Raw genomic sequence first — 23,765 nt, 5'->3', positions numbered from 1 at the left:
ACATAATCCTATTAGCCTTTTTTGTGTGATTAATTAATCAAATTAATGTGTTAACATAACGGCTCTAGTGTTTACTTTATATAACTAGTAATTTTTTAGGGAAATACATTTTAAATGCAATGTAAAAGGTAAAGAGCAACCAACTATTACTTAAGGTGTTAATTAATTATGGTTAACTATTAACTAAGGTGTTTGTTTTATTATCTACAGACTTCTAAATACATTTTACAGTTTAGACACTTTTACTTTTAGTCACTTTTACTTATCAGATGTTACAACATTTTGTTAATTGTAAAGGTAAATGACTCAGCACTGTGTATGTGTGTGTTTTGTCTCTTTAGGGCACGGCTCTAGTATTTGCCCCTACCAGAGGAGACACACTGGCAGAATTCAGCCGACTGGCAGAGAGCGTAGGCCTGAGAGTGTGCCGCTATGATAACTACGACTCACACTTGTGGGACCTTCATCTAAAGGTGTGTGAAGTTTGTGCGTGTGGCTTTTTTTTCCCCTGTAGGTGAGTATGTGTGTGTGTAAATGTTGAAAAGTTGAAAAACACAGTGTTAAGTTTGACTGCTTTTGCTACGGCTATTGTCTGTGCAGTACATTTCTACTTTGAACATTTCCCAGAAGTACACTGTGCTATATCAGCAGGAACAGGAAAGCGGAGTTTGTAGCTTAAGCTCTAAATGGACTCTTAAAACTCGAAAGCTGTCTTTCCAAGAAACTCTAAATTAATGGGACGGGGTGCGACTCCTTTCCCCCTGCCTGAAAGCACAAATACCGTACCCAGGTCAAAGCAGCTGTGCCATCCAGCTGGTTAACTGGCACCGATAGCACCGCCACGGCTGCCATTTTTGGTTACCGAAGAAGCTGTGAGGACCCATTATGCCCCACAGGCCTAACAGTGGCAGCCCTGCCTATGCCTGAGGAAAATGGGCCTGTCAGCGGGATTCTAGAGCTGAGTGATTGGAACTTTATTTCTGAAGTGATGGACATAGCTGGGCAGAAAAACACTGAGGGGTCATTGTGGCTATACGAGGAAAGAGTGTTTGAATTTAGAGCCGTCAGTCGAGAGGGAACAAAAAGAGAGAAGGAAACAGAAATGTAGAATTATGGTGTGCACAGAAGCCCTGGAGCGGAAAAAGTTTTTTTCCTTTCTCTTAGTTTTACCTTAATAAGCATGAGCAAACCTTATACAGCGACTAAAGTGAAAAGTTTTCTGCTCTTACTAAAAGTCTGTAAAAATAGGGCCCTGTGTACTGTTTTCTTTAGGGTGTAATGTATTTTGAGTTTGACTGTACTTGGAGTTGTGTTGTTTTAAGGGCTGAAAGTGTGATCAAATGGGATCTTGTTGACAATAGCCACTTTTCAATTGCATGGTATTGTCACGTTCGAGGGTGGGAAAAGGAGCCAGGACTCAAATGCTGACTAAAATGGATTTGATAATTATAAAATGAGACAAAAAGCAAGAAAAACTACCCTGAGGGGGAGAACATTAACTAAACAAATAAACAAACTGGGCTGGCACGGAAGAGCAGGGCTGGACACGACAGGACAAGGCAACATACAAGGGAGAAATAATGAATTAACAGACAGCTGAACAGGATAAACTAATAATGGGTTAATAAGGAGGTTGGGACTTGACAAAAGACGGGAGAGCAAATGACGCAAAGAAACAACACAAGCCATGTGCTTACATAAAACAAGAGTAGAACACGCAGCCAATGAGAGAACTCATTTACCATGTGTTCACATCAACATGACACTAAAGCATGCGGCGCATGTAAACATGCACTATGTGTAAAACACAACACCAACGGAAGACTGAATGCAAGACACGAGTACACAATAATTAAAAACTCACCGTGCACTCACACAAGCAGGATGCATGTTCCGATTCCAAACAAAAAACACCTTGGCACGAACAAAACAACAAACACACCAGGATCAAGCGGGAGCATGCACAGCCGGAGCGCAGTCAAGATGGCACTCATACAAAAGCACACAATGACAGAAAATGAGTGCTTGACCCAAGAAAACTCGAGCCGAGCACAACATACAAAACATGACAGGACTAGTGTCTGGACTCTGCCACCAAAACAAGAATCAACAAGACCGAAGTGCCAGAATCCTGACAGGTATAGTATGGTATGTCTTCAATTTGGTTTTGCTCAGCTTGGTTTACACACCCACTGCAGTTTAGTATCATTTAAAGTGGGTGGAATTGTTGATATAGTTGCGTCAATTCTTCTACTGTGTCTTCCCTAAAAAAAAATCCTGTCTGGGTCTCCCCATCCAGCTAGCTGCATCGGCTTCTCGGTTACCAATTAGAGGTTTGGACCCTTTCTACTGACCACGATGCTGCCATTCCAGGTGTCTTTTTTTTGTGATAGTATAGAAAAGATTTAGTTGTGTGAATCAGTGTGGTTGCTACTCAGTATTTCAATAAAGCATGTTAGTTGTCTTAAATATTTTATGCAAGCGATGACAATTCTGTCTGAGCAATCGGGGATCATCAGTATGTATGGCAAATTGTTGTAACCAGGTACAGTTTATTTCAGAATTATTAGCCCTCCTGAATTATTAGCCCCCTCTGTATATTTTTTTCCATAGTTTCTGTTTACCAGCAAGAAGATGTTTTCAACAAATGTAAAGATTTTTTAGAATCGATTTCTAAACATGATAGTTTCAATAACTAGTCTCAAATAACTGATTTCTTTTATCATTGCCATGATGACAGTAAATAATATTTTACTAGATATTTTTCAAGATACCAGTACTCAGCTTAAAGTGATATTTAAAGGCTTAACTAGGTTAATTAGGTTAACTGGGGTAGTAAGACAAGTCAATGTATAACAGTGGTTTGTTCTGTAGACCAGTGGTTCCCAAAGGGTCACAGGACAATGACAGGGGGTCGCGTGGTGATTTCCAAAATTCAAATCAATTTTATTAAACTATTAGAATTACCATATTTTATCCATAATCCACAGAAGATAAAATAGTAGTTAATAGTTACATAAAAGAGCAACAACATGCAAAATAAAAATCCATCAGCCTTTCAAAAACAAAATTTCATAGAATTGTGTGTTTACGTTAGATAAACAATACAGCAATAGCGTCAGCTGCAGAAGATAGATTTTATAGCACCAGGTTAAACTTTCTGACACCTTTATAGCCATCCAATACATTAAGATTAAATACAGGCCACAACTGAATATTGAGAATGATCTATGATTGGCGGTCTCCAAAATTAAACCAACAATAGACTTGTGCTGAAAACATTTTGCCCACCGGTCTCATTAGGTGAGGTTAATATTAAACAGATAAAATATGACTATATAAATTATAGCTTATGGTTGTTAGATGTTGCACTTTTTTGTGCTGTCAATATGCTCATGTTTATATAGGCCTGTTGTTGTGTGTGCAACATTTGTATATTTAGAGCCATCTTTGAGTAATGTGAGGGTTGTGAGTCACTGGCATTGTTATTTTGGGGGTCGCAGGCGGAAAGGTTTGGGAACCCCTGCTGTAGATGATTGCAAAAAATATTGCTTAAGGGGACTACTAACATTGACCTTAATATGTTTTTAAAAAATAAAAACTGCTTTTTATCTTTGCTGAAATAAAACAAAAAAGACTTTCTCCAGAACATACTGTGAAAAATTCATTGCTCAATTAAACATAATTTGGGAAACATATATATATATATCATATATTATATATATACAGTCATGTGAAAAAAATATTACACCCTCTGAAAGTCTGGGTTTGTAAGGTTTTTTTATATGTGGTTATTTAATGTAAATTTTCACAATAGGAGACTTTTTACAATAAGAAGAAAATTTTGCTTTCTAAGAAATACATCAAGGCCAGACTGAAGTTTGCCAGAGAGAATATTGACAAAGACCAGGACTTCTGGAATCATGTTCTTTGGACAGATGAGTCCAAAATTGAATTATTTGGACACCAGAACAGATGACATGTTTGGTGTAAACCAAAGACAGCATTCCGGTAAAAGAACCAACTGTGAAGCACCAAGGTGGAAGTGTCATAGTTTGGAGTTGCTTTGCTGCAGTAGGACCTGGTCAGCTCACCATCATAGAATCCACCATCAATTCTACAGTGTATCAAAGGGTGCTTGAGGAACATCTGAAAAAAAGTTAAAGCTGAAACGAAAATGCAACACAACAATGACTCAAAACATACCAGTAAATCAACCAAGGACTGGCTAAAAACTAAGAAATAGGCTGTACATACAAGAAACCCCTCAAACATCTCACAGCTAAAAGAATTCTGCATTGAAGAGTGGGCTATACTTTCCTCAGACCAATGTCAGAGACAGGAAGATGGCTACAAGAAACGTCTCACTGCAGTCATTTCAGCCAAAAGGGGGAAACACTAGCTATTAAGTGGTAGGGTGTCCTATCTTTTTCCTTAGTTAGAATATGCATTTTTGTAGAATTACATTTACAGAAGATCTTAAAAGGATTTTTTTTCAGTTTAATTGTTTAGTTATGTTACCTTAATCTTTAAACATTGTTAAAATTGAGATTGAACAACCATATATTAAAAAAAAACTTACAAATTACACAGGCTTTCACAGGGTGTTAATTTTTTCATATGACTGTATTCACAGGAGGGCTGTTCATTTTAGCTGTACTAGGTATGGAACGCAGTGGAACCCCCCCCCCCCCCCCCCCCCCCCCACCCACCCACCCCCCCCAAAAGTTGTACTGAACCCAACCGCATTGTACCATGCAGTGGAAAAGCACCTATTGTTAATGCCTGTTGTTACATTGTTGTCAAACCTTTGTGTGGGTGCGACTCTAAATTTAATGAGTGTTTTCATATTTGCCCCAAGGGGGGAGGAAGAATATGTTTATGTATTTCTTATGGGATGTGACCAGTTCAATCTCACTTCACACAATTAATGGAAGGGGATCCCTTAATATGAAACATTGTCTCCAACCCTGATAACCGCCACAAACAAGTGAGGTGAGTAACCTGTGAATCTTATTTATAGCCGAGCAGAAATCCTTTCACACCTGTGGACCATTTTGCACATCTGCAGTAGCCGGTGATTGCAAAACGTGTGAAATCGCACCTATAAGTGTTGCCCAGGTGAGTCAAAAACGGTGCTAAGCTTGCCCATTTGCACGCACACACCAGCAGCTAATGCAGTCACCTTGTCATTGTGTTGCCCCGATGCACCTTAAGTCTAGCGGGATCTTTAGGAGAAAGACCGCCTACTGCGTTTCTGTGCAGATAATGACATGAGCAGCGAGGGGCCGAGATCGCTGAGTCAAGAGTCCCGCTGTTCGCAGCCGTCTTTACTCTCGCTGACTGTCACCGGTTCATGCAGCTGTGTGTGTGATACGAGGGGCGAGCTCAAGTGCCCTCATCATATCTCAAAGTGATTAATTCCTCTTTCTTATCTTCTGATGAACACCCTGCCCCCTGCGAGTGTGAAGGTACAGACCCAAGAGCACAAAGAGAACGCACAGCAGACAATGCATTGCATGCTCCACCTCCTTCAGTCCTCTATTATTGCGCTTGTCTGCCGCTCCTCACCTCCAGCCAGCCTCTGATGTCTTGGAGATTGAAGTGTTTCCTTTAAGACCCCAAATCTCCTCCCTCCCTCCAATGTGCGCAGGCTGTCCGGCAGCGGATGGGGCTCTCAGCGGTGTGGGGACGTAGCGAGGGGGCTGTGTGTTATCCTCTTATCCCCACTGTTCTGGAATAGAGCACCAGCAGCTGGAGGACTGCAAGCCGCCTGATAATGCAGCTATTTTCTACTCGGCCATCTTAATCTTGTTACTCAAATGGTTGCGAAGAGAGTCATGAATTTTAATTCAGACGTCCCCCGTCCACTCCCACACATATACATACACACATTAACTTAATCTCTCGACATCCTCCCAACTTCCAGCTGTCTGTCTGGGCCGTATCTGCTCTCTGCGCATTTCACACCCCAATTTATCCATTTCTGGGGCCTGTAGCGCGAGCATCCGGTTCGTCGTTCCTTTTTTTTTTTTAAGAACGCAGAAAGCAGGCGGAGAGGGAGGGAAAAGCAGCAATAAAATAAATGACTTGCATCTTGGCAGCCGTGCGATTAAAAAGTAGGAGCCGATTTATCCAGCCACCCATGAAGCTGATTAGCAGGCTGTGATCAGGAGGAACAGCTTTGCTTGTTAAACTTTTCACCTTTGCGAGCTCGCTGCCTTTCCCCCCTTCCTCTCTCTCTTTTTCTAAGCTTCTTTGCTGTATCACTCGCTAACACTTTTATTGCTCCCTCTCTCTCTCTCTCTCTCTCTCTCTCTCTCTCTCTCTCTCTCGCTTTCCTTCTGGCCTCTCAGACTTGGTCTCTGTTTCGCAATTTCAACTTGGTTAGCTGTGTTCCAGTTCACAGGGCCCCTTTGCAGTGTTCACTTGAGGCTGAACAGAGGATGTCTGTTGTGCTTTTGTGCTTTTGGAACACAGACTTCATGACAGTTGTGGCAGATGAGAAGTGTTGGACAACAAGGGCGTAGATTTGCTCTTGACATTAGTGGGGACTGAAGGGAATGCATAGAACAGCACAAACTCTCTTTTGCGCTTTTAAAAACATGAGTAAAGGCTTTAGGCACTTAGGCCCAATCCCAATTCTATATTTGTACCCTACCCCTTCCCCTTAGCCCTTGAAACAGAGTGTGGAGGGGAAGGGCTTCAAAATTTACCCTTCATGAAATGGGACAGCACCTGCACACGCCATCATATGTCATCACGATCTCTTGCTTCATATGAGATTGACACACTATTTTTTGGTATTTATCTTCAGCAAATCACTGAAGGCAACAATATTATGTTATCATAATGATATAATGTGGCAATAAGATCGTAACTGTACTGTGCATTTACACCGTGGCCATATTCATCTATGTAATCACAGGAAAACAACATTAACATTATAGCAGACATTGAAAAAATCTCAATCCCAGGCACTAGACTTTTCTGACAGGGTATTCGAGTGTCATCGAGTGACAGAATCTTGCGGGACTGCTATACAGGAGTTAGTTTTAGGCATCATGGATAGCGAAAGTTAGCAATTTTTATTTTAGCTATTTTTTAAAGCATGATTGTAAAACACGAACGTGGTTATGAAAGTATTAAAAATGCTTGTTTGTTGTAACAATTCGTAATAATGACAAAAAATAGTCTCCTTACGTCCGTGTGCAGCTATGCTGCCATCGTAGATGGTGTATTCTAGGAAATTTTCTAGCTCATTGGTTTCGAGTGTAGTCCTGACAAATCTCAGTTTCAAGGAGTATCTAGGCCTTAGCCCCACGCCTTCCAGCCAAAAAGAATTGGGTAAGGATAAGTGTTAAGGGGTAGAATTGGGATTGGGCCTTAATAATACAAATAATTTAAGCACATTCCATCCTGCAAAAGTCAGTTACATGATTTTACTGCAATCAGGCTTTGAGGAGGTATGAATATAGAGAAATTTAGAGAGGATGTAATGCAATTTTAAATCCATTTTATCCCTATTTTGTTTTTCATAAACAGAAGATAGGCCAGAATTTCAATTATTTGCACAGCCTTGGTTAATATTATGTTGGACTAATAGCAAACTTGATTTAAGTGACTTTAGGTAAAAAGTAGCTCCTTATGTCCAGTTCTTGCACAGTGAAGGAGGACTGGAAAATGGCCTTGTTTTGGCGCTTCTCATGTTCTCACATTCAAAGCATACGTAACTACAGCTGTCAGTCACTTGACCGCAGAGAAAAAGGCCCAGCCAATCACACTGTCCTTATGTGTTTGGGGGAGATAGGACACAAGAAGAGAATGGGATTGAATACTTCCTGCATGTCTAGGTTGCTAAGGGTTGAAGGAGCATTATTTCATTTTGAAGACGATTGAGTTATTGGTGGGGACATTTCATTAATTGGTGGATATTGGTGGAGACACGTCGCTTTTGTCCATGCCAATTCTACACCCTTGTTGGACATTATGAGAAATGTTTTCATTCTTTAATTCAACATGGATGCATTCAATTGATCAAAAGATATTGAAAAGGCCTTTGTAATGTAACAATATATTATTTTTTACATAAATGCGGTTCTCTTTGATACCATGTATTAATAATTCCCCTCAATTACAAAAAAAGCAGTGCAACTGTTGTTTTTTTTTACACTGAATTTATGGTAATAATTGAAAAAAACAATATCATTAAGAAATGTTTCTTGAACAAGTCAGTGAAGAATGATTTATTTAGGATCATGTAAAGCAGGGGTGTCAAACTCAGTTCCTGGAGGCCCGCTTCCCTGCACAGTTTGGTTCCAATCCTGCTTCAACACACTTAAATGTAGTTTCAAGCAAGCCTAAATGACTCAATTAGTTTGATCAGGTGTGTTTAATTAGGATTGGAACTAAACTGTGCAGAGCAGCGGCCCTTCGGAAACTGAGTTTGACACCTGTAATGTAAAGTAAAGTTGAAGTCAAAATTATTATGCTTCATTCACACTAGCAGCGCCTTTGTAGCTGGCTGTCGCTCTGGGTGAATATTGAAGTCGATAATGGGCGTTCCCACATTATAGTTACGTAGGTAACATTTATGGTGTCATTCAAAGAGAGCGAATTCAATTTAATTCAATTCACCTTTATTTGTATAGCGCTTATACAATGTAGATTGTGTCAAAGCAGCTTCACATAAAAGGTCACAGTAAATAGGAACAGTGTAGTTCAGTTTGTAGTGTTTAAGTTAAGTTCAGTTTAGCTCAGTTCAGTGTGGTTTAATAATCACTACTGAGAGTCCAAATATTGAAGAGCAAATCCAACGATGCGCAGCTCTATAGATCCTGAACCATGCAAGCCAGTGGCGACAGCGGAGAGGGAAAAAAAACTTCACTAAAGGCGGAAGTGAAGAAAAAAAAAACCTTGAGAGAAACCAGGCTCAGTTGGGCACGACCATTTTAATTTCTCCGCTGGCCAAACGTCTTGTGCAAGGCTGCAGTCTCAGGAGGCTGGAAGCTGGCTTCAGCGAAGACTCGTATGTCTCTGGAGCATCAAAGGAATCAGTCTCATGTTCTCCACTCTTCCATGACCATAACAGTAGCTGCTCAAGATTCGGCCTGGTCCAGGATATGGAAACCTTGGGATCATCTCGTCGTTGGTCTTGGATCGAATCAGTGACTCTGCATAGTCTGAGGGCCTCGGGAAGAGTATCTCCAGGTGGAAATGGAGAATAAAGAGAATAATTAGCGTAGCTGCTGTTTATAGTGTATATCAACAAGATGCAGAACCTGTGTGGAAACCCACTAAGTGGTGCACTAAGTGTATGCTTTACTGAACAGATAGGTCTTTAATCTAGTTTTGAATTGGGAGAGTGTGTCTGAGCCTCGGACGTTATCAGGAAGGCTATTCCAGAGTTTAGGAGCTATAAATGAGAAGGCTCGACCTCCTTTACTCGACTTTGCTATTCTAGGTACTACCAGAAGTCCTGAGTTTTGAGATCTTAAAGAGCGTGTTGGATTGTAGCGAGACAGAAGATTGGTTAGATAAACAGGAGCTAGATTATTTAAAGCTTTATATGTAAGAAGCAATATTTTAAATTCAATACGAAACTTAACAGGCAGCCAGTGTAAGGAGGATAAAATTGGTGTGATGTGATCAAATTTTCTAGACCTGGTAAGAACTCTGGCAGCTGCATTTTGTACTAGTTGAAGTTTGTTAATAGAGGATGCTGGGCAGCCAGCAAACAGTGCATTACAGTAGTCCAGCCTAGAAGTCATAAAAGCATGGACTAGCTTTTTTGCATCTGAGATGGATAGCATATTTCGTAACTTAGCGATATTTCTCAGATGAAAGAAAGCAGTTTTTGTGACATGGGATGTATGATTTTTAAAAGTTAAATTGCTGTCTAAAATGACACCCAGATCTTTTATAGTAGAGCTAACGCTAACTTTGTATCCCTCTAATTGTAGCGAATGAGTTTACGTGCCGCTAAAAGTAAACATTGTTCAGAGAAAACACTACATTTAAATGGAATATAAACATAAAATGCGATATTACAAAGATGATCAAGGAATAAAGTTTGTCCTCTGTCATTTCAGCTATTTGTCTACTGCCAAAGCAGGTCTGTGTAGTTCGACAGCACGGGGAATACAACAGGCCTCTGCAGAAACTGAGAGAAGATCACTTCTACTGGTGCTCCTATTGGCTGTTGCTCAAGAAAGTCACTCTACATTTGCATAAATTTGAAGGATTCTCAACTTTGTCATTTCAATCAACACGCCCACCTGGTCGCCAACGATCGCTGTCACTCATGTAAACACAGATCAACAGAGGTCACTCACTCTCTGTTATGCATCATTCACACTTACAGCGACTTTGTAGCTGCCTGTAGCTCTGTGTGGCGATCTTCTGCAAACGCAGGTCTGTGTAGGTCTACAGCATGGAGAATGCAACCGGCCTCTGAGCGATCTGAGAGATGATCACGTGAGCTCTACTGGTGCTCCTATTGGCTGTCGCTCAAAAAAGTCGCTCTACATTTGCATAAAGTTGAAGGATTCTCAACTTTGTCCCATGGCTCAACAAGCCCACTTGGTCGCCAATGGTCGCTGACACTCATGTAGACAGAGGTCGCTATAAGTCGCTCACTCTCTGCTGAAAAGAACGATCGCTTGTCGATTTGCCGCTGCAAGTCGCTCGTAGTGTGAACGAGGCTTTAATGGTCGCTTGTCGCTTTGCCGCTGCAAGTCGCTACTAGTGTGAACGAAGCTTTATTGGTCGCTTGTCGCTTTGTCGCTGCATGTTGCACGTACTGGGAACGAGGCTTTAATGGTCGCATGTCGCTTTGCCGCTGCATGTCACTCGTAATGTGAACAAGGCTTTAATGGTTGCTTGTCGCTTTGCCGCTGCATGTCACTCGTAATGTGAACAAGGCTTTAATGGTTGCTTGTCGCTTTGCTGCTGCATGCCGCTCGTGGTGTGAATGAGGCTTTAATGGTAGCTTGTCGCTTTTCCGCTGCATGTCGCTTATGGTGTGAATGAGGCTTTGATGGTCACTTGTCGCTTTGCCACTGCAAGTCGCCCGTAGTATGAACGAGACTTTAATTCAATTCAATTCATCTTTATTTCTATAGCGCTTTTACAATGTAGATTGTGTCAAAGCAGCTTCACATAGAAGGTTATAGTAATCTGAAACGGTGTCAGTGCAGTTTTGTGTTGAAGTTCAGTTCAGTGTGGTTTAATTTTCACTGCTGAGAGTTCAAACACTGAAGCACAAATCCATCGATGCGCAATAGCTTTAATGGTTTCTTGTCGCTTTACCGCTGCATGTCGCTCGTAGTGTGAACGAGGCTTTAATGGGTTGCTTGTCGCTTCGCAGCTGCAAGTCGCTCGTAGTGTGAACGAGGCTTTAATAGTCGCTTGTCGCTTTGCCGCTGCATGTTGCACGTAGTGTGAACGAGGCTTTAATGGTCGCTTGTCGCTTTGCCGCTGCATGTTGCACGTAGTGTGAACGAGGCTTTAATGGTCGCTTGTCGTTTTGCCGCTGCATGTTGCACGTAGTGTGAACGAGGCTTTAATGGTCGCTTGTCGCTTTGCCGCTGCAAGTCGCTCATAGTGTGAACGAAGCTTTAATGGTCACTTGTCGCTTACCCAGTGCTTGTAGTGGGAACGCAGCTTTAGAATTCCTAAATTAGTTATTATTAGAATTCCTAGTATTAGTAGATTCATTTTTCAACACATTTTTAAACAAAGTAGTTTTAATAACTAATTTCTATGCCTTGTTGTACAACCAAAATAAAAGAAATAAGACTTTACAAGACATTTTTTACAAAATACTGTGAAAATGTCATTGCTCTATTAAACATTACTTGAGAAATATTTAAGAAAGTATAAACATTTCACAGGAGGGCTAATATATTTGCCTTCAACTGCACATGTTGCAATTATCACCCGCTAACGAAAAAGTACATTTCTAACCTTGACTATACTTGTATTAAACAAATCCTGGCATGAATTAATCTAATTTTCCCAGGTCATGGAATACTCTCTAAATCCTGTGAAGTGTGCACTAGTTCCCTTGCTGTTCACCGAACATTTAGGTTACCTGTAGTTTTAAGTCCACATTGCAGGTTTCTGTCAGATGATTTGAACATACACATCTCTCTCTCTTGGCTGGTGTGAATGTGTTGGTCCTCTCATTGGGCTTAGTGTTGGTCGGCTGCCTGCCCCGATTACAGAGGTCACGGGTTCAAACACTGGCTGCTGTGTCGAGGGGTGGAGAGAGAGATAACGCACATCAAGGGCAAGAGAGTGGCCTTTTATCTGCTTTTATTTTATCTCAAGCCACAGTGCGGATGAGGCGAATGTTAGAGTAAGACAGAAGGAGAGAGTTTTATCCATATGGGAATATCCAAGTAGTGTTTATACAGATTTTTGCACTCATTTTATAATGGTTTATTCTCTCGTTTGTGTCCAATGGGAGATGTTTTGATACATCAGACGCCAAAGATACTGCTTAATATAATTCCTGAAGTTCTGCCTCCTGGAAGAGGCCATTCAGTTTAATGTTGGAATGGTGTAGCCTTGATCACCTTGTGCATTTTGTTCTGATCGGATAACTTTCCGAACATAAAAAGTGCAGGTGTAGATGCCCTCCAAAACACATCTGAGATGGACATAATTCTCAATCTATTTCAGGAGGTGGTCTGGGATGCATTCTAGATAAATCTAGACAGGTCTACAGTAAATTCATCTGGTTGTTGAAACCATGTATGTCATTTAATTCCTCATTCATTCATTTTCTTTTCAGCTTACTCCCTTTATTAATCAGGTGTCGCAACAGCGGAATGAACCGCCAACTTATCCAGCATATATTTTACGAAGCAGATGCCCTTCCAGCTGCAACCCATCACTGGGAAACACTCATACACTTCCATTCACACACATACACAACAGACAATTTAGCTTACCCAATTCACCTGCAGTACAGTGCATGTGTTTGGACTTGTGGGGGAAACCAGAGCACTCGAAGGAAACACAGACATGGGGAGAACATGCAAACTCCACACAGAAATGCCAACTGACCTCTCAACTGAGGCTCGAACCAGCGACCTTCTTGCTGTGAGGCACCAGAAATACCCACTGCACCATCACGTCGCTCATTTTATTCCCTCTAAATGTAAAAAAATAAGCATGTGAGAGCATGTTTTAGGCTATACGACAATTAGATTATATAAGAGTGCAAATGCAGCATGCAACTCAATGCCACTGATGATATTTGTTTCGATTTTATTAGATTTTTAATTTTATTCTATTTTTGCTTGACTATTAACTGTTTAATCTATAAAAATTGTCAAAACATTGAAACAACGTTTTTCTTATTTTCTATTGTCCAATTTTGGTGAGCCTGTGCGAATTGTAGCCTCAGTTTCCTGTTCTTAGCTGACAGGAGAGGCAACCGGTGTGGTCTTCAGCTCCTGTAGCCCATTCGCCTGAAGGTTGGATGGGTTGTGTGTTCGGAGATGCTCTTCTGCATACTTTGATTGTAACAAGTGATTATTGGAGTTAATGTTGCCTTTTTATCAGCTGGAGACAGTCTGGCCATTCTCCTCTGACCTCTGGCATCAACAAGGCATTTGCGCCCACAGAACTAACGCTCACTAGATATTTTCTTTTTTTTCCAGACCATTCTCTGTAAACCCTAGAGATGGTTGTGTGTGAAATCCCAGTAGATCAGCTGTTTCTGAAATACTCAGACCAGTCCGTCTGGCACCAACAACCATGCCACGTTCAAAGTCACTTAAATCACCCTTTTTCCCCCATTCTGATGCTCTGTTTGAACTGCAGCAAATCGTCCTGACCATGTCTACATGCCTAAATGCATTGAGCTGCTGCCATATGATTGGCTGATTAGAAATTTGCATTGACAGTTGGACAGGTGTACCTAATAAAGTGGCCAATGAGTGTATGCTGTGGCATGACTTTGATAACTTCTGTGAAATAAACAATATATAGTCTTAAATATAAGCTGTTATTTTGATAATCTTGTTAATTCTGATATTCTGATATTCTGACATTCGTAAATTTAGATTTTCAGAATTTTGTAGACAAATTGGCTGGTCGGTGAAAAAGTTTTACATTTTCAAACCCTGCCCACAACTTAAAATGAAAAAGCAGTAGCCATGATTGTGATGTACTCAGCAATGCAAACACACACATCAGCTGTGTTTGCTGTTTGGAGGCTCTTATTTTATTAAATGAACTGCATGTTTCTCTTACTGAGTGTTGGCGGAGGATCTGATTGTTTGGGACAGGGCTGAGCTGGAGGGCACAGAAGACTGGCAGCACATTGAGTTTACTGCCACAACTCTAGAGCTCAGACTGTGACAGAAAAGCAGAGCCACAGGGCAGATTGTGCAGCAGTTCGTTCTGCAGACGCCTCTTCTCTAAGCGACCATTATAAAGCAGTTACTGGGACTCTTGCTGCTTGTCCTTGTTTGTTAGAGGGAGTTCTTACACATATCTAAATGGAGAAAGCCATTTCCATTTCTTTTCTTTTTTTAATGAAATGCAGCAGAAATAGAATGCTCTTCAGATAAACATTGTAGCTGAACCATCAAATTACATCAACTCTAATCTATATTATTATAAACCCACAATTTTATTTTATTCATTTTATTTTTGCTTTTTTTTTAGTTTTAAGGGTAACACTTTACTTGAAGGTTTGTTCATAAGACTGTCACTACACCTTTACAATCATGACATGACACATCATGAATATAAATTAGATGTTATGCTTAACTGTCATTAAGAGTCATTAGTTCAGTTATGTTCATTTTCAATGCAAAGATGACATTGTTTTGAGATGTCTTTGTTGACAACTTTACTTAATCAAATTCATCAGGGGTGTCAAACTCCTGCTTTAACCCTATTTAAACACACACCTGATCAAACTAGTTGAGTACTTCAGGCTAACCACAATAGATCACTGGAGAACATTCACATGAACTACAATCCTGCCTCAAAATGAACTACAGATCCAGTCATGCAACACACTTACACACACCTGCTCCAAGTCACTATTGATTACACTCCCACAGCTGATCCTGCTCAATGACTGATTACAGACACATACATACTGCTCACTTTAGACTCTCAGGGCTGAGTCTTGTCATACTGTTGTGAACATTACAATGCATTTTCCCTTGCCTTGCCTTCCGTGTTTAGACCTTGCTTTGTTTTGTTTGTTTACGTTGTATGCTGCCTGCCTTCTGACCTATCGCCTGTTATTTCGACTACGACTGTGGATTGCCCATATACATTTGTTTGTTCCTGCATTGACCATTACTTGCCTTACCATTCTGTTTAATAAAATCTGCAAAAGGATCCTCACTCCGTTGTCAAGCGTCACTGTCACATTACATGTTCGTAACCTACAGGTAAGTGTGTTGAAGCAGGGTTGGAACTAAACAGCCCTGATACACCACAACCTGTCTATGACTTTATCATGACAACTTAACATTACCAAGACACCATAAATCTGTCATAAACATGATTGTTATGAGACCATTGTAAATGTCATGAATATTTTTCTTTTTTAGTGGCAAAATTTTTTGTCATTAAAATTTGTCATGAAAACGGTCAATACTCTCAAAAACCTCATTAATACTTAATGACATTTAGTGAAATTTCAATGACAAATTCAAGTTGTACCACTAGTTGAGGTAAAAAAAAAACTATAGGCACCTATTTTACTCCTTTTACAAGATGTAAGATAAGTCCTTGGTGTCTCTAGAATGTGTCTGTAAAGTTTCAGCTCAAAATCCATCAGAATATTTATTGTAGACTCTAGAATTTGCCCATTTTGGTGTCTGAGTACATTTGTAGCCTGTGGCTTTAAATCCAAATGAGCTACTTCTCCCTGCCCACCGCTCCGACATGCCTGTCTGCTTCTCCTGCGTTACCTCAGTTAAACAGCACAGTGACAGACACTGATGAAGCTCAATAACAGCGCATTAGTCAAAAATACCAAGTAAGTTTATTTGATACATTTGTTGTGGAGTCTATTCAAGCCTTTCTGAAATGATGAGTCACAAACAAATGCCGTTTGCAGTACACACACACAGTTAAGAATTACATAGTGATTTTACTGTCTTTATTACAAACATGCTCTGTTTTAAACTTAAAAAATGTATAAAATCACAGAGAGTTGTAACAAATATTTTAATCAGTTTATTTGCAAAAAAAAATGTTCTGTGGACGTGTATACATAGTATTATAGAAACATGGCACCTGTCAATCTATTTGGTGGGCGAGGAAAAACTCTTACGTCAGGGTTGTGGTAGGCCTCAAAATCACTGAGATTTGGGTCCTATTTTAACATCGGTAAAAAAAATGTAAAAAGAAAGGTTTATATGCCTCCAATTTGACAGTGGACACACTATACCTACACACAGTTCTGTTCAAATAACTTCAAAAAGATGATTTTTATCATAGGTGCCCTTTAATGACGTTGTTATAAAATTCACGACAATCATGTTCATCACAGATTTATGATGTTTTCTTGTCTTGGTATTGTCAAGTTGACATGATGTCATGTTTTTTGTGTGTGTTATGTCAAGTTGTCATGTTGTTATGTCAAACAATGTCAGCTTGGCATTTAAATTGACAAAAATGAGCTAATGACTCTTATTGACAGTTGTCATAAGCATGCATAAAATCTCATTCAATTTCATCACGGTCATGTCATTATTATAAATGTTTCAAAACATTTCTTATGAACAAAAGTCTTATGAACTCGCCCTTCAAGTAAAGTGTTACCATTTAAGGTGTTTTTTTTTAATTACTTTTTCGTATATTTTAAATCATTATTTTGGATAATTATCTTAAATATTAGCTTTTTTGAGTAGCAGTATAAAAACAAGATAATAATAATTGAATAATAGCGTGACCATTTTTTCTCCTCTTGTGTTTCAGATGCAGCAAGAGGGAAAGGAGGTGTACGATCAGAACATCCACTATCCTCTTCTACTGACTCTTACACACGGGTCCAGTCCAGCCCTGATCTGACCTGATCACCACTGGGCAAAGCCATCTCATGCCAGGCTGCCTTCCTGTACCGCCCACCCCGCCTGTGCCACTGTGTGTGTGGTTGTATGTGTGGTTGTATGTGTGTATGTCTGTGTGTATGTGAGAGCACCAGGGCTAAGCGGCCACTTATCACACTCCTCAACTTTTTTTTTTTTTAACTACCGTGTGTGTGTGCTTTGAAAAACAAACTATGTAGGTGAGTCACTGTGTGTGTTTGACCTGTTTACTGTGCAACACCAGTGTGAAATGCGTTCAATGGGAATGGAGAACACATCCCTCCCTCTCATAATAAAAAAAGAAGCTGCTGATGTGACGCTCAGATATGAACTCATTCAATGCTTGTGAGGACGCGTGATATCAGAGATGATGATGATTCAGGGCAGAACCTTATGATTTTATGAGTTTGACTCTGGAGGCTGATACGGCTAATCAGGCTGGCCTCGTAAATGAGGCCGTCTTGATCATGAGATCTCGTTATTGTAATGATACCAGCTCTCAGTTCACCGTTAGCCACTGATTCTGTATTTACACTCAAAGGTTGATTCTGACACCAAAGGTTAGGAGGGTTGAGATGGATTCTGCTGCTGCGCTGAATGTTATTTGCTTCACTGTGAATTGCTCTCACATCGAAAACTGAAAAGATATGACAGATCAGGCCAGAATTGCTGAACTGATGTCTTGACAGTGTCACTATACACTGCTTTACTGGTAAGACCCGCAGCACTGTTCTTCTTTAAAGAGATAGTTCACCACAGAAGTGATGATTATGTTGTTATTTACTCATTGCCTGTTTACAACTGAAATTAAGATGCATTTTTGACAAGGCAGTTGAAGTGGATGATGCTAAGGGCGTACTCACACTATGTACAGTTGCCTTGAACCAGGCCGAAGCACGCTTGTCCCCCCTCCCGTCTCCCCCGACAGCTCGCACTCATATTGCATTCGCGCCTGAGCGTGATTACGTCATGTGCTGTTCAGTAAGGAGCGCTCTCGCTCAGCACAGTGGAGATTTCTTTAGTTATACCATTTTAGTGGTTTTGGATGCATTGACCTGCAGTCAAATATTTCGCCGAACAGATCAGCCCCTTCTGACGCTCATAAAGAATCATAAAGCCCTCGTGCTGCAGGAATTAGGAGGATTGCTAAAGGTGCAGCTGTCGTGCAGTGAGGGGTTTGCGTCTTTAATAATCTACGACAGTTTGCGTTCATTGAACAGTAAGAATGATTAATGAATCCATACGAAACAGTCCCTTAAAAGTCACATCTCATCTTCAGTTTCGGGCTCAGGCGTGCTTTGCACTCACACTACAAGCGTACCGCACTAAAGTCCAAGTAAACTGCACTCTGGCACACCTATTCCAACTGGGCCAGGGCCGGCTAACTGAACCGTGCCTGAGCCCGATTCAGAGCATTCACACTTCTCAAATGATCCGGGAAATGGGCCTGGGCGTAGTTCGGATAGCATAGTGCGAGTACGCCCAAAATTCAGGTGTGGACAGGGTCTAAAAGGATTTGAGCCTTCTACCATTTTCTACATCTGATAATAAAAAAAATGAGCAGATTGCTTTTTAATGTGAATGTTCATTTGGTTGAATGCATTCAAACTAAGAATTAAAGGGTAACACTTTTTAGTTTAATGTGAGTTGTACAAACAAGTAACAATACATTTATTACTGTATTTGTTAAAGGGCACCTATGATGAAAATCATCTTTTGTAAGCTGTTTGGATAGAACTGTGTGTAGGTATAGTGTGTCCACAGTCATATTGGGGTGATATAAAGACAATAAGTCTCTTTTTTTTAACTTTCCTGATGTTAAAATAGGCCCACCGCAATGTTTGAGGCCCACCGCAACGTGACATAAGAGTGCGGTTTCCCGCCCACCGAATTGATTGACAGCTGCATATTAATAGGTGTCTGTTGTAACACGTTTAATCATATCCACAAGACAGGATGTCCGCAAATTAACTGGGATTAAAAGATCTGTTCAGCTCGCTGTGATCATCAACATCATCAAATGTGATCAAGAATCTGTTTTACAAGTTTAAAACGTTTTTGAAATGTTTGTAATATGTTACAGTGATAATAAATTATAGCGATTTTACCGTCTGTATCACCAAAGCTGCATGTGAGTACAATTATAAAAAAAATGCTTCAATCCCGGTTTGTGGACGTTAAATCAGGTTTATTTTGTACATTAACATAACAGATATCCATACAGCAGTGGATATTAACCTGTATCCGGTCACATTTGCCATGCAAAAACAGTGCAAAGTTAAATGCGCTCTGTGTGTGAGTGTGTTTGCATGAACTTTGTAACAACATTGCAAAGACTTGCAGAAAGACTTGAATTAACTCCACAACTAATACATCAAATAATCATTGGGAAGTTCTTACTGTAGTATTTCTCACAAATGTTACGTGAGATCTGCTTCCTTCAAGTCTGTCACTGTGCTGTTTATCGGACACAGCCGAGGCAGAGATTGAGGCACACTCTGACAGGGACATGGCAGCGGCGGGGTGGAGAACCAGCATTAAAGGCACAGCCAACAAAAACAGCTATTGTACTCAGAGCTGAAAATTAAATATTCTGAAAGTTATAATAAATAATCTGATGGGTGTTTTGAGCTGAAACTTTACAGACACATTCTGGAGACACTGAAGACTTATATTAAATCTGGAAAAAGAAATAAAATAGGTCCCCGTTAATGTTAGTTAATAAAAATACAGTCGTTCCTTGTAAGTTCTTTAACTCACAGTGCATTAACTAATGTTAACAAGCATGAATTTGGATGATAATAATACATTAGTAAGTGGTAAATTCTGATTAATAAATGCTGTATAAGATTTGTTCATATATAGTTCATGTTAGTAAATACATTAACTAATAATCCTTATTGTTAAGTGTGACCAAAAGATTCAATGTTTAATCATCACTATGGGACATGTTGTAAAAGTCCAGTAGACATCACAAATATATTCAGTTTATTTTGTTATACCTGTTTCTAAGAAATCCACTGTGTTCAGCCTAGTGTTTGCAGCCATCAAAGGAGAAACTAAAGGTGTTGCTCTCTAAATTGTTTTACATTATCTGATATTTATATTGCATGAGTTTATATTACAACCTTAGATTGAAAGATAGAAAAAAAATAATGTGCTCAGCATATATAAGTACACCCCTCACAAAACTATCTTTTAAATTAATGTTTTTAATAGGAAGATACAGTATACAATATTATATTTGTGAATATACATTAGATTAGTCAGTACTGAAGCCAAATCTGGAGCTTATCTAACAAAATAACTTACGATAACAGTCCAAAAACTAGTACACCCAAATTTATGTTATAGAAAAATATTAAATACAAATTTTAAAAAGAGGAAAAATCAAGAGAAGCTTGATAAATTTAGTTTAAATTTAATTTATTTTGCATTACTTTGCTTGAATTTAATGGTATTATCTTTCAATTTCTAAATATGCTTGGTGAACGCAACCTTTTTTTCCTAAATATATCTTTAATAAATCTGTTTTGTTTAAATGCACCAAAATACATTGCCTATATTCACTGAGAAATTGATCAAAATAATTTTTTTCAAAATGGGGTGTACTCATTTATGCTGAGCACTGTACATGCGCTTGCTAAAAGATCCTCATCAATGAAATCAAGAAAACTAAAACCATCAGGTGTAATCAGTGATGTTTTCCTCTTGTCTACTTGTCATCCAATGGTCAAAAATGCATCTTAATACCTGGAGTAAATAGAGCCTCACTATCTCTTTAAAATCAATTTTGTTTTATTTTTATCTTATTAAAACGAATGTGCTCTTTTCCTTGCAGTAAAAGTAAATAAAGACTGTATGCAGCATTGTTTATAGCAGGGGTCACCGGTCTCGTTCCTGGAGGTCAGGTGCCCTGCAGGGTTTAGCTCCAACTTGCCTCAACACACCTGCCTGGGTTTTTCAAGTAAGACCTTGATTAGCTTGTTCAGGTATGTTTGATTAGGGTTGGAGCTAAAATCTCGAGGACACCGGACCTCCAGCAACAAGTTTGGTGATCTTTGGTTTAGAGTATAAAGGCTTAATTTTTTTTTTTTTTTTTTTTTTTGCACTCAAATCCTTTAAATTGTGTAAAATAATGTGAACAATGTCCATTTTTGGTCTTTTTTTTGCAACCTGACACTGATTACCAACTACTTTTACTGCATGGAAAAGAGCAGCTTGAACACTCGGCTAGAAATGTTTTTATGATCTATGGAAGAAAAAAAAATAGTAGTAAAAAAACTAAAATAAATATGACTTAGTTTGCATTTTTAGATATACTAGACCTTGTTCACACTTGTTATTTCTTTATCTTGGTTTGTTTGGTCTGGTCCATAAATGGAAATGTTACATTTATTCCTGGTTTCCTTAATGTTTGCACTATACGTCTGTTTGTTTGTTTGTTTGTTTGTTTGTTTGTTTGTTTTATTTTAAAGAAATGCCTTCAATGACATAATTCTTGGCTTAAGAATTTACCGAAGATCCTAAACAATGTTTTGTGCTTTTATAGAGCTTATAAAGAGTATAAAAAGAGTCAAACAGCACTAGGAATACCTCCGCCTCATACAAAAAACAAATCTGCTGCAAGAGGTGTTTCTGATGCCTGTATTGAGCAACACCAGGATTTTCACATGAAAAAAAAACAGCCTTTTAATAGCCACATCTTTTGACAACATATTCTGTTTCTGGTTTGTTTGAATGTGTTTGGTCTGTGTTGCAGTTATATTTCAGTCAAACTACTCAATGGACTGAGCCCTAAACATTTTGTAGTTTCAGTCTGTTTGTTAGTTCAGAGTCTATTTAATCAAACTAAACATTGACAAGTGTGAACACCAAAAGTCTGAACTGAATGAACAGGAAACAATGTTTGTTTTTTCTTTCTGATTTGTGGTGTTTCTGTTGTATTCAGAAGAGTATTATTTTGCTCAAATATTAAACTCTATATCTATTTTATGGATTCTGTCGGCTAAATCTGTTAGTTGATTTTGTTTGTTATTCTGACACAGGGCTTTCTCACAGTAACCTTTTCTCCACTGTTGTTTTGTGCTGGTGGTGAGCCGGTGACGCCTCATTCAGAGCTCTTTGGGTGGTTGTGAATTGTTCAGGGCTGTGCGCTTCTGCACTGTGATTACATTTGTACAAAACACGGATGAGTCCAAAGTGATTGTTTCTCACTGACACTGCAGGTGCTTGTAACGACTGTGATTAAATCATTGTTTTCAATCCTCCTGTGTCCCAGTCATTTTTTTGTGTAGCACGTAATGTGTAATTGATTTGCAGTGTGACGGCTCATGTTTATAATGATTAACGTCAACATTTTTAAATTGTATTTAATGCAGTTATTATACAAAAAAGTTTTATATTTATCAGGGTTTTTGACATTTAACACTGCAATGTTGCTACGCTAAAAAAATCGCATTGATGCACCATGTAAAATGGACAAACAGTGGCTCTAATTAAATTAAAGCGTTTCATATTTTTTTCACAAATATTATGTATGTACTTTTAACAGTATTTAGAGTATAAAAAGAAACAACAGCTATAAAACAAACTGAAATGAAGAGGTGTCACTTTAAACATTTATTATATTAAAGTAACACATTAGCAACACTTTTACATTTGTACATGAACAATTGTATAATAATAATAAGTTTACAGCCTCAACTACGTTAACGATGTAAAATTACTCACCCTGATGTCATTCCAAACCCCTGAGAGCTTTGTTTGTCTTCAGAACCAAATTAAGATGTTTAAATAAAGAAACAAACAAACAAATAAACAAAAAATAAAACGTCCATATGTACGAAGCCCCTGAAAAGGCATGTGCAAAAAAAGGAAATAAATAATGAAGACTTTCGGGATATATATCGTGCGCGCATGACACAAGTATTGCGTGCGCACAATATAGTTTTGTGTGCTCACGACAAAGACAACAACATTGTATCATGTGCACATGTATTATATGTGTGGAAACTAAAGTCTTCTTTATTTTTTATTTTTTGAATGTCACTTTCTGTGTGGAGTTTGCATGTTCTCCTCGTGTTCGCGTGGGTTTCCTCCGGGTGCTCCAGTTTCCCCCATAGTCCAAAGACATCTGGTATAGGTGAATTGGGTAAGCTAAATTGTCCTTAGTGTATGTGTGTGAATGAGAGTGTATGAGTGTTTCCCAGTGATGGGTTGCAGCTGGAAGGGCATCCGCTGTGTAAAACATGTTGGATAAGTTGGCGGTTCATTCCGCTGTGGCGACCCCTGATTAATAAAGGGACTAAGCCGAAAAGAGAACGAATGAATGAACATCACTTTAGGAGCTCTGAACGCATTTAGTGGTTCAACTGGAATAGTTTTAAGCATTAAGAATACTTTTGTGCACACATAAAAACAAAACAATGACTTTATTCAAAAGTTTCTTATCCTCAGTGTCAGTATAGGGCACGCATGACATATACAACCCCCCTTCATAATTAACCATGTGCCATTTCCTCTGTTTGAAGAAAATATATACATTCATATATATATATATATATATATATATATATATATATATATATATATATATATATATATATATATATATATATATATATATATATATATATATGCACATACGTATATATATATATACATATACATTTATATATATATATATAT

At 39.0% G+C, this 23,765-nt stretch overlaps 1 protein-coding gene across 1 annotated transcript in view; it reads left to right on the top strand.

Annotated features, from left to right (window-relative positions):
• Window positions 1-22,342, top strand: part of camkmt (calmodulin-lysine N-methyltransferase) — a 269,153-nt gene extending 246,811 nt beyond the window's left edge. The window contains exons 10-11 of the mRNA XM_056470723.1: window positions 342-473; window positions 16,966-22,342. Of these exons, the coding sequence (XP_056326698.1) occupies window positions 342-473; window positions 16,966-17,058 (225 nt within the window). The 3' untranslated portion in view covers window positions 17,059-22,342. The remainder of the gene's footprint in view (window positions 1-341; window positions 474-16,965) is intronic.
• Window positions 22,343-23,765: the final 1,423 nt, after the last annotated feature.

Source organism: Danio aesculapii, chromosome 13 (assembly GCF_903798145.1).
Source record: "Danio aesculapii chromosome 13, fDanAes4.1, whole genome shotgun sequence".
NCBI lineage: Eukaryota > Metazoa > Chordata > Actinopteri > Cypriniformes > Danionidae > Danio > Danio aesculapii.
The sequence above is the reverse complement of the archived record's forward strand: the minus strand, read 5'-3'. Positions and strand labels throughout refer to the sequence as shown.